The sequence below is a fragment of the Gigantopelta aegis genome, chromosome 10 (genome assembly GCF_016097555.1).
Source record: "Gigantopelta aegis isolate Gae_Host chromosome 10, Gae_host_genome, whole genome shotgun sequence".
Taxonomy (NCBI): Eukaryota; Metazoa; Mollusca; class Gastropoda; order Neomphalida; family Peltospiridae; genus Gigantopelta; species Gigantopelta aegis.
The window spans coordinates 35,643,846-35,662,196 of NC_054708.1; the positions used below are offsets into that span (position 1 = coordinate 35,643,846).

Below are 18,351 nucleotides of genomic sequence, written 5' to 3' on the forward strand. Positions count from 1 at the left end.
ACCACCCGGCTCCGTGACCGAGACAACTTTGTAAGACTTCGCGATTTCGCCAAGTGGCTCGATCACCGAAAGACGTGTTGGCCGAAACGGCGCCCTCGGACGCCACGACCAACCCTGCACCAGAAATCTGGTGAGCCAAACGGCGCCGCAAAGCGGACTTCATTCTAGAGCTAATCGACCCCTCCACAGAAGGACCGATAACCCTGCCCCTATCAGCAAGATGGGAGTCGGAACTGAGAGACACATCGTTCCTGCCACGACTGCACTCCCTCCGACTGACGCCCCCGTTACAACCGTAACCGGCGCCGCCTCCACCGACGGAGGCAAAAGCAAATCCCCAGGTCGAACGGAGTCCGACCTGGAAGAAACCTTCCCTACTTCAGCCGAAACAGTGCCCCCTCTGCGCCAAGCGGCGCTTCGGGTTTACTGGTATCACCATGAAGATGGTGAACAGACGAGGAGGCACCCTTGCGCCTACCACTTGTCTGCGAGCTCTTTGAACTGGACACCAACTTGCCGACCGCCGGCAAATCGGTATGGAGCACGACCCCGGAGGTTGCCACTGTGCTCCACCCGTCCTGTTCATGTCTAATCATCCTCTTTCGCTCGGAGTCTTTTGACAGCTTCTTAGCCTTCCCCCACGTGGAGGGGGACCAATTTACACAGATATGACACTGGCGTTCAAAACAACAAGAACGACATGCCTGACATAACAAATGCTGATCAAACTGGGGCAGTCGTTTAAGACAACCCCCCTTGGCACACACAACCAACCGGTTGGATCCCGAGGCAGCCGTGTCAGACATTAACCCCCTGTGTAAATTACCCAAAAGACCTCGTATGACAGAGTAAAACAAAATTACAAATTAATAAACAATTTGACAATTTGACAAAAAAATTTTTTACTACAGAACTCGAACACGACTGCAATGGAGGACTGCAGAATCAAAAACGAGGATATACGGTCTACCCATGCGCGAGTGTAGGTTATACATCCGGCAAGTGGAGATAATTCTGCAGTGGAGGTTATAACTCAGGGTCGTATAGCATTGTTGTTGTGCTAGTACGGTAAGTTGAATAAGACTAATCATGATATCTTTTGAAATTAATTGTAACTGTTTTTAACTTCATTTCATTTGTGGTTTATTCCCCTGAGGAAGTTTAAAGTTTTCAAACGCAATGTTGGGATTTTAAGATAGTTTTTAAGACAATTTTAATTAATATATATTTTGTAATTATTTATTAAAAGGTATAAATTTATATTATTTTATTTTAGCAGTAATTATGTAGCAGTTTATATGTGGCTTGAATTTTCTGTCTATTTCTCAGGTCCCAAACTTTACACCGAGTTTGATTATCACACAATATGATGACTTTTGGTAATCAAACTATACAAAGTAAATGAGTATTTCTTGGCAAATGCTTGACCGGTCCACCACTTAAAAATGGCAGACATCTGATGATGCTAAAGCTAGTGACACATATATCGGTTAGTGGTTCATTTATCGCATCAGTTAATAGAGGATTTCAAACCAATGGTTTTCAATGAAGACTGATACATAGGTGCATAACTTTATTTATCACATCTGATTGACACACATTTCGGACAGTGTTCGAAAATGATCCATTTAGGCACTGTTAATGACATCATATTGGAAAAAACACTGTATTAGGAAATAGTAGTTTTCTAGTCTTGGCACTGGGAAATATATAATGACTTGAAAACTGTTATTATTACTTTGTATACTTTGTATGACTGTTAGAAAATAATAAAATCACTTTTAACTTTGTCTCGTTAGTGTTAACTGTACTGTGTGAGCTTCTCAGACCTTGGGTCTCAAATATGTGACCTTATCAGACCAGATGACTTCACGTGTCATGGCCATTCTTGTGAGGTCCACACCAATAAAGTGTAGAACCTGTGCAAACGGTTCCCTGTTCAAACGAAAGCATTGTAAAACATTTCCGTAAGCATCATAAAGATCTCGCATCAGTAAGTTCTGAAATGTTGCTTGTTCTCTTCTTTTTTTCACTATGTCATGTTCCCAGAATCTCCTCTTTTTTTCCTCTTAAGTTAAATGCTATCAGAAATATTGCTGGCTTATAACAGATGTGCTTTCAGATACATGTGTCACAGTTATCAGATTAGCTTAACGGACATGTGTGTCGCTAGCTTAAGTCTTGTTCAAAATTAAACAAAAGCTAAACTACAACAAGTGTGGAAGGTTTTGCATAAAACAAGTGGATATCATGACACTTCTGGTGTGCATTTGGTTTGGTAATCTTAATTCAATTAACAGAAAATTAAATTTGATACAGAAACCGACACAAATTTCTAAATATTAATTTAGATGATTGAGTCAAGTATGAACCATAATAAATTAATTGCTGGACTTTTAACACGTTACAGGCAAAATTTGCCAAATTTGTCAACTTTCAGTTCCCAGACACTGTATGCCAGGTTAAACTAGAGATACTGCTAGTCAAAATGATACATGTTGATATGTGGTAAATAAAAAATACCAAATTAAACAGAACAGATTAGCCAGAACAGAAAAGCAAATTTTATACAGAAATTGACACAACTTTATAAACATTATTTTAAATGATTGACAGTCAATTATGACTCATAATAAATTAATATATAACTAAATGTGTGAGTCACATGCATTTTGTTCAACAGTACATAAAAATCTGGATTTTGTTTTAAGTCGAACGGCCATAAAACAAATTGACAAAGCTGTGACATTTTACATACAGAATTATTATTACAAATAATTATATATAAACAAATTTGGTTTATATACTAGTTCATTCATTCACTTACTGGAGACAGCTCCACAAAGTTTTCCTTCAAAAATTCGGCTACAAAATTCACATCATGCTGTGTCATCTGTAAATAATAAAATAGTCCATCATATATGTATTCGTGAATGTGTTTAAGTCTGCGATTAAACATACCTGTTTCTCTACAGGAATTGATGGATAATTTGGTCTGTTACACACAATACTGAGGTAAATCTTGTCCTTTTAGAAGTCAAAGATGACATACTTCTTTGATGCAGATTGGCCATCTAGAAGACAGAGATGACATATTTCTTTGATATAGATTAGCCATCTAGAAGTCAAAGATGACATATTTCTTTGATGTAGATTGGCCATCTAGAAGACAGAGATGACACATTTGTTTGATATAGACTAGCCATCTAGAAGTCAAAGATGACATATTTCTTTGATGTAGATTGCCCATCTAGAAGACAAAGATGACATATTTCTTTGTTGTAGGTTGGTCTTCTATAAGTCAATGATGACATATTTCTTTCCTGTAGACATGGTCCAATTAATAGTGTGTCTAATACAAGCATGAGCTGGTTTATAGCGTAACAAATTAAAATCTGAATGTATCACTGTTATCTGCCTCACCTTGCTGAGTTCTGCTGGTGGCTGTTGATTGGACAGTCGCAAAATAACTGAAAACAAAACACTTAAATATTTGTACAAATTGGAGACAGGTGTGGTACCTTAAGACATACTCTACAAAAGGCTTATATAGACAGAATGCAGCATGTGCATGCGGTCCGACTGTTGCTTCTGATGCGTCTGCGGCTTGTGTTTATGGCATATACACCATATACTATTATTTCACTGCAGCTGGCAGCATGCATTTTTGCAGAAGCATACGTCCAGTCTTAATGCTCTCACTGAAACAAATGTATTTTGACTTTTGTTAGCCAGATCGCATGCACACGTCGCATCCAGTCTATATGAGCCTCAACAGATACACCATACAAATGAAGGTGGACTAGACACAGGACGATAATTCAACAAGACACCACCAGAGTGGATCAGATATGGTGACAATATTAACAGGTACACCATACAAATGAAGGTGGACTAGACATAGGATGATAATTCAACAAGACACCACCAGAGTGGATCAGATATGGTGATAATATTAACAGGTACACCATACAAATGAAGGTGGACTAGACATAGGATGATAATTCAACAAGACACCACCAGAGTGGATCAGATATGGTGACAATATTAACAGGTACACCATACAAATGAAGGTGGACTAGACATAGGACGATAATTCAACAAAACACCACCAGAGTGGATCAGATATGGTGATAATATTAACAGGTACACCATACAAATGAAGGTGGACTAGACATAGGACGATAATTCAACAAGACACCACCAGAGTGGATCAGATATGGTGATAATATTAACAGGTACACCATACAAATGAAGGTGGACTAGACATAGGATGATAATTCAACAAAACACCACCAGAGTGGATCAGATATGGTGATAATATTAACAGGTACACCATACAAATGAAGGTGGACTAGACATAGGATGATAATTCAACAAGACACCACCAGAGTGGATCAGATATGGTGATAATATTAACAGGTACACCATAAAAATGAAGGTGGACTAGACATAGGACGATAATTCAACAAGACACCACCAGAGTGGATCAGATATGGTGACAATATTAACAGGTACACCACACAAATGAAGGTGGACTAGACATAGGATGATAATTCAAGAAGACACCACCAGAGTGGATCAGATATGGTGATAATACCTTTGTTTTAATATATGTATGTGTGAGCGAGCATGTGTGCATGAGTGTATGTGAGAGAGAATGATACAACAGAAAATGCATATATATTCTGTATATTTATATAAAAAATCTCATAAATTTTAAACATACCCATAACCAACTCAACTAAGCCTTAATGAGGTAGATAAAATATATTCAATTAAAATTTCTCTATTTTCATATGTAACATACATGACTAGAGGTATATATGCCAACATAAATATAAACTGCCATCCTTCTTCTATTGATATGAACAAAAAATAACCACTAGCACCTGAACGTGAAACAATGTTGATTGACCAATATAAGGGCACGAACATTTTTATTGTTGTCCTAAAAAATTATTCTTATTGTCCAAGATATTACACAATGCTTTTTGAAAACCAGTCAAATATAACCTAAAAGGAAAAATGTTTTGCATTATAAGAACTACACCAATAAATGTTTAGATAAATATTTCTAATAGAAGCTCACCGACATATAACCATCGGAAAAATGCCTTGAAATTCTTAATACTGCCATCAATCACTCTGAAAAATCAAACACCATCGACTGAGACATAATATTTTTATGTTACTGAACTTGTTATCTTAAAGAGTTCTTTAATCTATCAGCAAAGTAATGTAATTTAATTTGAAATAGTACTACTGTGCATGAAAAGTATGGGTTGACAGAAAAATTTAAACAACAATTTTTGTGCTGAATTACAGTTGTGGCTTCCTTAGCCATTATTATATATCAGAAATGAGCCAATGTTAGATTCATTTTCTGTGATTTACTTTAAGGTAAGCTATAGTATTTGTATCTATGTCTGTATGTTAGCTGAAACATTGTTTGTCACAGCTATAAACCCAGACATATTGGTACAGCAGTCTGTGAGAATGAATTTATTTACTGTAATGCACTCTAGTTTCTCACTAAACACAAGGGGAGACAACTTACTGCTGTAGCTGACTGGTGGTGATGACAAAGGATCCAGCCATGTCGACAGCCTTCTGTAACATGGCTGTATCGAGACCAAGAACACCAAACTTGTCATACCACAGAGACATACCACCAAGGTCACTCAGGTGGTACACTATGGCCTGACTCACACTGGAAGAGAGAATAGATAGGTCAGTTACATTAACAACTAAAATACAGTTAAACTTGTATTAAAGAAAGAAATATTTTATTTAATAACGCACTCAACGCATTTTATTTATGGTTATATGGTGTCAGACATATGGTTAAGGACCACACACATATTGAGAGAGAAAAACGCTGTCGCCACTTCATGGGCTACTCTTTTCGATTAGCAGAAAGGGATCTTTTATATGCACCATCCCACAGACAGGGTAGTACATACCACGGCCTTTGACACACCAGTCGTGGTGCACTGGCTGGAACGAGAAATAGCCCAATGGGCCCACCGACGGTGATCGATCCCAGACTGACCGTGCATCGAGTGAATGCTTTACCACTGGGCTACGTCCAGTCACTAACTTGTATCAAATACACACAACTAAGGTCACTCAGGTGGTACATTATGGCCTGACTCACATGGAGGAGAGAAATGATAGGTCAGTTACATTTACAACTAAAATACAGTCAAACTTGTACCAAAGACACACAACTAAGGTCACTCAGGTGGTACACTATGGCTTGGCTCACATGGAGGAGAGAAACAATAGGTTAGTTACATTCACAACTAAAATACAGTCAAATGTGATTTTCCCTACTTCTGTAATCTGTAAATTAATATGCACCAAACAATAACCCCACCACTTTGTGAAATATTTTTGTAATGATTAAACACTAATAGTTCTCAAAGTTAAAACTGTTCTTAAAAGCTTTTATTCGTGATATTTGCTGCAAATAAGCTCACAAGATTATTTTTCTGAAACTCAATGAGGGTAATTTCTGAGAGTTATCTGCCTACGTTTCAAGCAGGGATCTTTCTGAGAGTTTCAAGCAGAAGACTGATACAAAGCAGACTTACACTTTCTGATGCTAACCTAATATGAATAAAGTAATGTTCAACCGACTGAGTTACATCCCACCCCTGTGAAAACAAGAGCTTTCAAGAGAAGATAACTAAAACTATCATCCTCATTCCAATTTGTTTCCAGTGTTTTGAAGTTAGAATTGTACCACTGCTGAATCACTTGTAAGGTAATAAGTTTTCACTTGTTCACATAGAGCTAAGCAAAGCTGCATGTTTGACAGACTTCATGTGTGTTGGAAATATTGCCAAGATAATACCACATTCTTGATCCATTAACAAGGACATTATTGTCATCAGACTACACAAACATCAAACTATTTGATCCAGGCATCAAGCAATAGAATATTTTACTTAGTACTATTTTGTTTTTTTTCTAGAAAAGACACTGATATCAAATGTTCATACCTCTGAAGATGCTTCACAACCAGTTTCTGGATATTAGAATAGGATGTTTCAATGGAATGTCCAAGCTTTTTCAAACGCTATGAAGAGAAGAATAAAACACATTTTCGAAAGTGTATCAGGGCTCGAAACTCGCCAAAAAATATGGCAGCCCAAAAATAATAATGGACGTTGGCAAATTAAGGTAAGCGAACCATGAACAAGATTTTAATGTGGAATAAATACAGTCAAACCTGTCTTAAGTGGTCATACAAGGGAGTAAATAAAAGTGTCCACTTAAGACAGGTGACCGCTGATTACAGTTTGCCACATATATAGTCTTTAAAACATGTGTTGTGTTTCTTTTTTTACCGACTGTACTGCTAATCAACGGATGTGTGCTAGACAGTTGACTATAAATCAACTTATGACATGTCTCCTTCAGAAAAAATGCAAATGGAATATATTAAATTAACAGTTCTCAACAAGTTTGTTTTCTTTTTCTATTTAATTATTTAATTCCTACTTCATGCGGTGTATTGTCATGGTAAGTGAATCTAAAAATGTCAAGCATAGCCTGCCCGAGGCAATTAGATGCATTGCAGAGTCATACTTTAATTGATACACAGTAGAGATGTCCGGACTGAATGGGTACTAGTATTCCTCAAGGTGTGAAGATCAGTTATTTGCAGCACCTTATGGCTGTTGTTAAAATATCACTTTTGTATAATAGTAAATATTTAATGTAGCTGCTTAATACAAATATTTTAGCGATTTGGGATCCGATTTAGGTGGCCTCTGGCCGTGTTAGACAGGTGACCGCTTATTACTGGTGCATTTACATTATAAATAGTTTGGGAGGAAAAAAGTGGCCGCTTAAGGCAGGTGACCGCTGAATACAGGTGGCCGCTAGGACAGATTTTACTGTATATGCAATACATATATTAATAGTGGCTCATATGTTATGTCTCTACAGAAGATTGCCAAAATAATATTATTTGGGTGACTAACGCCATTATGTTTTAATATTTAAGTTGCCCAAACGGGACATCGGGCGCATTTGCCGACCTGGCCACAGGCCGTTTCGAGCCCTGTATATATAGTTTATATACAAGTAAACAACATAGCACCGCTACATAACAAGGTATAATGCTTAACACTGGAAATCACAGTAATCACTTCTTTTTTTTACAACACTTTTCAATCTCCTCTTGGTGGATAAAACCTTATGGGTGATTTCTCTTGTAATCAGTGTTGTTAAAGGCCATGAAGTGCTATCCTATCTGCTAGGTGTGGGTGGAGATTGGGGTGGATCTAGGATGTAGCTCAGTGACAGAGCACTCACATAAAATGTCATGGGTTATGACATAATACTCCTTGGTTGAGGGACCTAACAAATTTTTTCCCATCCCAAACTGTGCCTCACAACTGGTACATCAAAGTTAAAAGTTTGTTTTGCTTAAAGACACCACTAGAGCACATTAATTAACCATTGGCTATGGAGGTCAAACATTTTGTAATTTTGACAGTCTTTAGAAGAAATCCACTATATTTTTTCATTAGCAGTGAGGGATCTTTTATGCATACTTTCTCACAAGTAGGACAGTACATACCAGTCTTGGGACACTGATAGGAATTGGAAAAATCCCAATTATTCTACCAAGGCTGTTTGATTCTATGACCTAAACACCCGGTATATCAAAGGCTGTCTTGCTGAGGGAAAGTGGATATAAAAATACGTCTTGCCACTGTATGGTAAAAAGTTAAAATACGTCTTGCCACTGTATGGTAAAAAGTTACGTTAAAGTTTGTTTTGTTTAATAACACCATTAGAGCACATTGCTTATCAAACATTTAATAATTCTGACATATAGTCTAAGAGGAAACCTGCTACATTTTTCCATTAGTAGCAAAGCAATCTTTTATATGCACTATCTTACAAACAGGACAGCACATATCACAGACTTTAATATACCAGTCGTCGTGCACTGGCTGGGATGAGAAATAGCCCAATGGGACCACCAACGGGGATCGATCCCAGACCAACCACACATCAAGTTTCAGTACAATCCATCAAAACTCTAGGATCATTGCACCAAGTTTCAAAACAAGATAAACTTTAGAACATAGACTTTAAAGAAAGTTGACAGATGGACGATGGATAACGGACGACGGTCGGACAAATCAGTATTAGAAAACCCCCACATGAAATTCCTCATTTGTTGAGTGTAAGGATAATTTGTTGTTGTGCAAGTTGATTACATTGTGACATATATCACTGTAATGATTACACTGTGACGTCGCTGTAGTGATTAAACCGTGACATCGCTGTAGTGATTACACCATGACATCGCTGTAGTGATGACACCGTGATGTCACTGTAGTGATGACACCGTGGCGTCACTGTAGTGGTGACACCGTGACGTCACTGTAGTGGTGACACCGTGACGTCACTGTAGTGGTGACACCGTGACGTCACTGTAATGGTGACACCGTGACGTCACTGTAGTGGTGACACCGTGACGTCACTGTAATGATGACACCGTGACGTCACTGTAGTGGTGACACCGTGACGTCACTGTAATGGTGACACCGTGACGTCACTGTAATGATTACACTGTGACATCACTGTAATGAGTTTTCTCAGGAAAATCAGTTATGGTTTGTTCCAGAAAAACAAAGGAAACTAATGTCAGACAAATCAGTATTAGAAAAGCTCTGCATGTCTGCAAATCAGAAAATGACTGTGGCATTATTACCTAATTCCTAATTTCTTTTTTTTTTGTAAGTTGCATATTTCTCATTCTTTTTTATTCTAACAAGCATACAATTACTTTAAAAAATGTTTTCTACTAACCAGTCTACTAACACAAAAAAAAATAGTTCTTACCTTTTCTGTTAGCTCATGTTCAAGAAAATGCTGCAGTTCAGGACTAAACACAAAAATATATATAGTTTAGAAGTTGAAGTTATATTTATAATTAAAACAAAATTATATATAGCTTAGCAGTTGGAATTATATTTATAATTAAAACAAAAGTATATATAGCTTAGCAGTTGAAAGAAAGAAATGTTTTATTTAACGACACACTCAACACATTTTATTTACAGTTATATGGCATCAGACATATGGTTAAGAACCACACAGATTTTGAGAGGAAACCCGCTGTCGCCACTACATGGGCTACTCTTCCGATTAGCAGCAAGGGATCTTTTATTTGCGCTTCCCACAGGCAGGATAGCACAAACCATGGCCTTTGTTGAACCAGTTATGGATCACTGGTCGGTGCAAGTGGTTTACACCTACCCACTGAGCCTTGCGGAACACTCACTCAGGGTTTGGAGTCGGTATCTGGATTAAAAATCCCATGCCTCGACTGGGATCCGAACCCAGTACCTACCAGCCTGTAGACCGATGGCCTACCACGACGCCACCGAGGCTGGTTTTAGCAGTTGAAGTTATATTTATAATTAAAACAAAATATATATAGCTTAGCTGTTGAATTTACATTTATAATTAAAATATAAATATATATAGTTTAGCAGTTGAAAAATGAGTAAATTGCCATGAAAGTCAAACTTGATCTGTAACCATACATGATAAACCTATAAACAAAATTTCAACTCAATATATTCAGGCATTGCGAGAAAGAGGGAAAAAAAAAAAAGAAAAAAAAAGTCTCCTAAGTTCAAGGGTCATAACTCTGACAAAAATGGGTAAATCGCCATAAAAGTTCAACTTCATCTGTAACAGTACATGATGAAGCTATATACAAAATTTCAAATACAAAAGATCTGGAAAACTATATGTGGGACAGACGGATGGACAGACAGACAAACAGACAGAAAGACAAAACTTAAACCTATAGTCCCATGCGGTTGGACTGGTAGGGGACCAACAAGCATTCTGACAGTACTGCTAAAGCAATACATGTCCTCTACTAGGTCCAACAAATTTTAGTATTTCCTAAATTCATGGGCCATAACTCTGTGAACAATGGAAAACCACCATGAAAGTGAAACTTGATTTGTAACAGTGCATGATATCAGACCACAGACCAAAGACCACAATTAATTACGCTATATGTTTCTAAATAGCAATTTTATTAATATCAGCAGGCCCATGAATTTGTTTCTGTACCTTTGCCTGCCTGAGGGCAACATACCCTGAAAATGACAACATACCCTGAAAAGGACAACCCCTGTGTCCAGCTCTTTCTCCCAGGATATTGGTTTATTAAAAGGACATACCCTAGTTTTTAAACACTAAGACATATTTTTGACTATTATAGCCATTTTTGATAACTGAAATCATACTTTAGTTAGATTTTATGGTTTATATTATTAGTTTTTCGTACATTCGAAGTATGTTTGGTCATCCTGGTGTTTTTAATATCACAAAATGCATTTCTCATATTTTTAAAAATGCACGTGCGTCTGACAAGTAACAGTTATGGAGTCAAGTTTTAGTCTATTTTTAGAGGGTATTTCACCATTTCAAAGTCACAGATTCATGTTTCACTCAATTGCAACTTTATCCAAATGTGTTACAGGTTTGTAGATTAAATAAACTTAAGTGTTAATTTTCACGGGTTGAAACTAGGGTCTGTCCCTTTAAACAAATACACCCACTAAACCTGGGCCGGAGTACACCCACTAAACCTGGGCCGGAGTACACCCACTAAACCTTGGCCGGAGTACACCCACTAAACCTGGGCCGGAGTACACCCACTAAACCTGGGCCGGAGTACACCCACTAAACCACTAAACCTGGGCCGGAGTACACCCACTAAACCTGGGCCGGAGTACACCCACTAAACCTGGGCCGGAGAACACCCACTAAACCTGGCCGGAGTACACCCATTTTACATAAAAAGCACTACTTCAAAGCTATCTGCCATGAAATAATCAGTCATATAAATACACCCACTAAACCTGGCCGGAGTACACCCACTAAACCTTGGTCGGAGTACACCCACTAAACCTTGGCCTGAGTACACCCACTAAACCTGGGCCGGAGTACACCCACTAAACCTGGGCCGGAGTACACCCACTAAACCTGGGCCGGAGTACACCCACTAAACCTGGCCGGAGTACACCCATTTTACACAAAAAGCACTACTTCAAAGCAATCTGCCATGAAATAATCACAGTCATATAGCAGACTACTTGCACAGACATATTTCCAGATTTTGGTCAACCAAATGGGAAGATAACTGTGATCTGAGGCCATAAAGCTAATACATATAAAATTTAATCTCAATGTCTTCAGGTCCCTAAAATTAAGATAAAATTTGATATTATATGAAACTAAGATAAAGTAATCCTATCATAGTGAATTTATGGAAGAAAAACCAGCAGACAATTTAACATAAACACAGAACGGAAGGAAAACTAAGTAAAGAAACTCATTGAATTAAACAGCAGTTGCTTCCCTTGCTGTGCCAGACAGCATTAGAATTTAGAAAACCTAACAACTTTCCCAATATGACTACATAGCTTGAGTCACCATACTGAAGTTTATTTAAAACAATTTTTTTTTTTTAAAGTTTTATTTAAAACAAAATTCAATGTAGTAATTATACATATATGTAATGAAAAATAAAAGACATATCATATATGTGAGCTCATCTTGAAAATCAAATAAAAATGACTGAAAATTTACTCAATGTACACAGACAAAAAAAAGAAGAAGAAAGAAATGTTTTATTTAACGACGCACTCAACACATTTTATTTACGGTTATATGGCATTAGACATATGGTTAAGAACCACACAGATTTTGAGAGGAAACCCGCTGTCGCCACTACATGGGCTACTCTTCCGATTAGCAGCAAGGGATCTTTTATTTGCGCTTCCCACAGGCAGGATAGCACAAACCATGGCCTTTGTTGAACCAGTTATAGATCACTGGTCGGTGCAAGTGGTTCACACCTACCCATTTAGCCTTGCGGAGCACTCACTCAGGGTTTGGAGTCGGTATCTGGATTAAAAATCCCATGCCTCAACTGGGATCTGAACCCAGTACGTACCAGCCTGTTGACCAATGGCCTAACCACGACGCCACTGAGGCCGGTATACACAGATGATGGCTCAATACTGGCTCAGCTCTGACAGAAACCCACACACCGAGGAGATGAGGACGAACAGTGCAGAATTACAGACCTCGCCATATAAGGGGAGCAACCACTCTAGATCCCCATCACTCCACTGTGACTAGTTTAAGAAGAGTAATTTTAAAGGAACATACCCTAGTTTTTAAACACTAAGGCATAATTTTCACCTAGACTCTAGTTTTAACCCGTAAAAGTTTGGTTAACTTATAAACCTGTAACAAATTTGTATACAACAGAATGAAACAAGAGTCTGACACGTTGAAATACCCTTAAAAATAGACTAAAATGTGACTCCATAACAGTTACTTCTCAGACTCGCGTGCGTTTTAAAAAATATTTAAAAAACCATTTTGTGGTAATAGAAACACCAGGATAAACAGAAACACTTCGGTTGTATGGAAATGGATAATCTAAACAATAAAATGTAAGTAATGTTTGATTTCAGTGACCATAAACGACTCTTACAGTGAAAAATATGCTGTAGTGTTTAAAAACTAGGGTATGTCTCTTTAAGCTCCTCTTAGCATGTGAATTTAAAAAGAAACAAAACAAACATAAGGACTAAATATGGTGGTATCTTAAATCCGGGGAGCAATAAATCACTCCCTTCAGTTGTTTTCACATCAAGGTCTGGAATTAAGTATTCTAATATAGATATGGAGAGCCACCTTCAAAAATAAAATTTCAGTCAGTGCGAGGTAGTAGGGTGTTTCCTTTTAGTAATTTAATTTTTAAAAATGAAATGAAACTAAAGTAGAGGTATTTAGTATTATAAACTACAGACATACCTGAGTGTTCCGAACAGCAACAGCTCCAGGAAATCATTGCTCACCGTGGTCATCTCACCTGACAGGGATCTCTGCAAGAAAACAAGGTCTTCTTTACAAAAAACTATACAACTTTATAGAAAAATTAAATACTGGCAAGGCTAGTTAGTGCAATATGGGATGAAACAGGAGCCTCTGAAAACAATGTACTGGAGACATTACTAGTGACTAATACACAGAGATGAAAAGGATATTTAACAAAAAATCACCAAAACTTTGCTGAAATGCATCTTGAAATGCAGGGCAGACGTTCACCATAAAACAATATAGAAGACAACCAGTTTCCAGGTGGTACTAAAATTTTGAATTAAATTGAGAAAATATTAAGCTGTATCCTTACTAGACACGTGCAATGCGAGCCATGCGTCACTAGTTATATCCTAACCAGACGTGACCATAATAACAGTCTCCAATTTTAACATTATCTTTGACAGGGCACTGTATTTCACACAAACTGTTCATGTGTCCGTGATGCAACTTTAAATTAATGTCAACTGCTAATCGATTACACGATGCGATGAACCACCATGTTCTAAAACAGATACTTGCAAACTTCAGGATCTCTGGAAATTTATTCATGTGAAAATTCCTATTGAAATTTTTTTGTTTGAACATTACTAATGTACCTGAATGTTTTTGAAGATAATCTTGTAATTAAAAAATTGTACCATTTATGAAATTTGAATTTCAAGTGAAATTACGGTGAGATATGTTATATTTATTATGCATGAAGCCAAAACAAGGGTGCAAAAAGTGACTGTCATCGACCTTAGATTGATTTGTGAACACTAAGGGTAGCATACCAGTAATATCTTTTCACAATGAACATCCATAGGAACAACTATTAAACAAGTTCCATCAATCTAGGACTTACCGTTTGTGTGAAATAGAACTAAACGCAAAACTTTAATGTTCAGCTAAATACAAAAGTATTTCAATTAAAAATGTTTAACTAATTCATTTTTAATTCTTTTCACATGTTCTGTGATGAACGTCCATAGGAACAGTTATAAAACAAGTGTCATCAAATAATGACTTTTAGTTTGCGTGAAACGTAGCTAGACTGAATGCAAAAGTATTTTAATTAAAAACATTTAATTAATTAATTTGTCATTCTTTGCCCAAGCAGTGTAATGAACACCCATAGATTCAGCTATACACCAAGTTTCATTGAATAAAAAGTCAACACTTCTAAGTGGGTCCTACAGAATTTATTCTGTTGCCTAAAATACCTAAATTAAAACACTGCTTACATTCTATTAACATTGGTACACTATAAAAACATGTTTTATCTCAATGTGTTGTCATGTATATAATGTTACATGTAACATGTACATAAGACCGTAATAAAAATAGTAATTAATAAAAACAAGTCGCTTATCAGAACATCTGGTTTCAGCTTACGCTGAACCCACAGCAGTCTAGTGATAAGTTCAGATATCAATATAACAGATGTAAACGCTAACACTTATTAATTAATCTTTAATTATTTTCACATGCACAGTGCTGAACACCCATAGGTGCAAATATAAACCAAGTTCTCTTCATACTTCAGTGTAGCGGTAAGCTCTCTTAATCTTACATAATCAGATTAAGACTTCATAACTAATAACTGCTAGTTAGAAAGAAATTTTATTTGTGGTTATATGGCATCAGACATATGGTTAAGGACCACATAGATATTGAGAGGGGAAACCTGCTGTCACCACTTCATGGGCTACTCTTTTCAATTAGCAGCATGTGCACCATCCCACAGACAGGATAGTACATACCACTGCCTTTGATATTCCAGTTGTGGTCCACTGGCTGGAACGAGAAATAGCCCAATGGGTTCACCAATGGAAATCAATCCCAGACTGACCACACATCGAGCGAGTGCTTTACCACTGGGCTAAATAACACAGAACACCTGTACAACCCCTTAAAAAACACAGAACACCTGTACAACCCTTAAATAACACAGAACACCCGTACAACCCCTAAATAACACAGAACACCTGTACAACCCCTAAAAAACACACAACACCTGTACAACCCTTAAATAACACAGAACACCCGTACAACCCCTAAATAACACAGAACACCTGTACAACCCCTAAATAACACACAACACCTGTACAACCCTTAAATAACACAGAACACTTGTACAACCCTTAAATAACACAGAACACCCGTACAACCCCTAAATAACACAGAACACCTGTACAACCCCTAAAAAACATGGAACACTTGTACAACCCCTAAATAACATAGAACATCTGTACCACCCCTAAAAAAACACTGAAGACTTGTACAACCCCTAAATAACACAAAACAGCCGACAACTCCTAAATAACACAGAACAGCTAACAAGCCCTAAATACCACAGAACACCAAAAGTAACATGTGATAGACACAAAACAGTCATGTTTAATGTAAACATTGCCTTGCTATCAAAGAAATTATTCGCTGCAGACAGGACAATTAATTGTTCAGCTGTGAAACCCAGCCCAGCTCCACTATTGTAATGGCGGTGTTGTAAAAGTTATGGGACAACAAAACAGTAACTTTTATTGAACACAAAACTGCCAAAGCCAGCAGCACCCATTGTCCACTATTTGAAATTTATGTAAATGTAACTCAAGCCACAGAATCCATTGTAAATCAATTGTGATGGTGTCAGAATTGGTTAAAATGCTGATTGCAGGTTGATCGAACCCGTCGCCCGGTCAACAAAGGCCAGGGATCAACTCTAATACTGACCCCTGTCCATCCTAGCATGTTCTCTCTGTGTCCCTGGATTAACATAATGCTTGGTGTTAATCACACCCGACTTACTCCAATTGTACCTACCCCCCCCCCCCACTCAGCCCCCCACCAAGCCATCTGCCTTAATGAGCTAAGGGCTACCAGTTTACACGGACAATAGAATCGGTGGCTGAAACTAATTTGCACATTCTTTTTTTAAACCTGTGAATGCCACCTGTGCTAATGAGCCTACACTGTTGGACAATTGGAATTAAGCAGGTCGAGCCAAACTGTGAACTTCTGGTGCAGAGTTGACCAATTACAAGAAAACACTTGACCATCAGCATGATGCAGTAGCTCGCAGTCAAACATCTGGGTAAACCTCAACCACTGATCTGGATCCTGATACTCTGTTATATTAACGTGTCTATATCCGGTTAAACCTCAACCACTTATCTGGATCCTGATACTCTGTTGTATTAACATGTCTATATCCGGTTAAACCTCAACCACTTATCTGGATCCTGATACTCTGTTGTATTAACATGTCTATATCCGGTTAAACCTCAACCACTTATCTGGATCCTGATACTCTGTTATATTAACATGTCTATATCCGGTTAAACCTCAACCACTTATCTGGATCCTGATACTCTGTTGTATTAACGTGTCTATATCCGGTTAAACCTCAACCACTTATCTGGATCCTGATACTCTGTTGTATTAACATGTCTATATCCAGTTAAACCTCAACCACTGATCTGGATCCCTAAACTCTGTTATATCAATGTGTCTATATCCAGTTAAACGTCAACCTTTGATCTGGATCCTAATACCCTGCTATATTAATTTCTTACACACCCGTTGTTGAGAACATTATTAGTTATTTCTGATAACACAAATTTGGTAACACATGCAAGTATGATAACAATTTCAAGACATAAGACTGGCTGCTCCTAGGTGATGACCAGGCCATACATCTGATGAAAAACCACACGGTCAAAATCGATTACACTGTAACGAATAGTTAATCTGACAATCATTTGTCTGTGATGCATAAGTTAGCTACAAGCATAATGGCTGTAAATAACTTTTAGTTGAAAAAGATGTTAAAATTTGCTTAAAATCTAGTTTTTTTAGGATATTTAAGAAATAGAATACTACATTTGTGTCAGTTAGATACCATTATTTTTTACAACTTGTTTAAAAAAATATCCAACTTGCTTTTGCTCATAAGATGTTTTTAAACAAAAAATAATAAAAGTTTATCTTGTTTAACGCCACCTCTAGAGCACATTGATTTGTTAATCATCGGCTATTGGATGTCAAACATTTGGTAATTTTGACATATAGTCTTAGAAAGGAAACCTGCTATAGTTTTCCATGAATAGCAAGAGATCTTTTATATGCACCATCCCATACACAGGACAGCACATACAACGGCCTTTGATATACCAGTCGTGGTGCTGGAACGAGAAATAGCCCAATGGGTCCACTGACGGGGATCGATCCTAGACCGACCATGCATCAGGCGGGCACTTTACCACTGGGTACATCCCGCCCCAAACAACTTGTAGTAAGATTAATGGTATCTAATGGCCACTCATGTAGTATTCTCTATGTGTCTATATCCTGTTAGGCCTGATCGGGATCCAAACTTATTGATAAAGCTGTCATATCCAGTGCAGTGGATTC

General features: G+C 37.5%; 1 protein-coding gene across 2 annotated transcripts in view; it reads right to left on the minus strand.

Moving 5' to 3' along the window:
• LOC121384572 (anaphase-promoting complex subunit 4-like) overlaps nucleotides 1-18,351 on the minus strand; it is a 177,948-nt gene that overhangs the window by 96,523 nt on the left and 63,074 nt on the right. For both annotated transcript variants that reach the window (XM_041515027.1, XM_041515028.1), the window contains exons 11-17: nucleotides 13,891-13,961; nucleotides 9,877-9,919; nucleotides 7,011-7,087; nucleotides 5,561-5,713; nucleotides 5,093-5,148; nucleotides 3,424-3,470; nucleotides 2,828-2,893 (exon numbers count right to left, since the gene is read on the minus strand). In XM_041515027.1, the coding sequence (XP_041370961.1) occupies nucleotides 2,828-2,893; nucleotides 3,424-3,470; nucleotides 5,093-5,148; nucleotides 5,561-5,713; nucleotides 7,011-7,087; nucleotides 9,877-9,919; nucleotides 13,891-13,961 (513 nt within the window). The remainder of the gene's footprint in view (nucleotides 1-2,827; nucleotides 2,894-3,423; nucleotides 3,471-5,092; nucleotides 5,149-5,560; nucleotides 5,714-7,010; nucleotides 7,088-9,876; nucleotides 9,920-13,890; nucleotides 13,962-18,351) is intronic.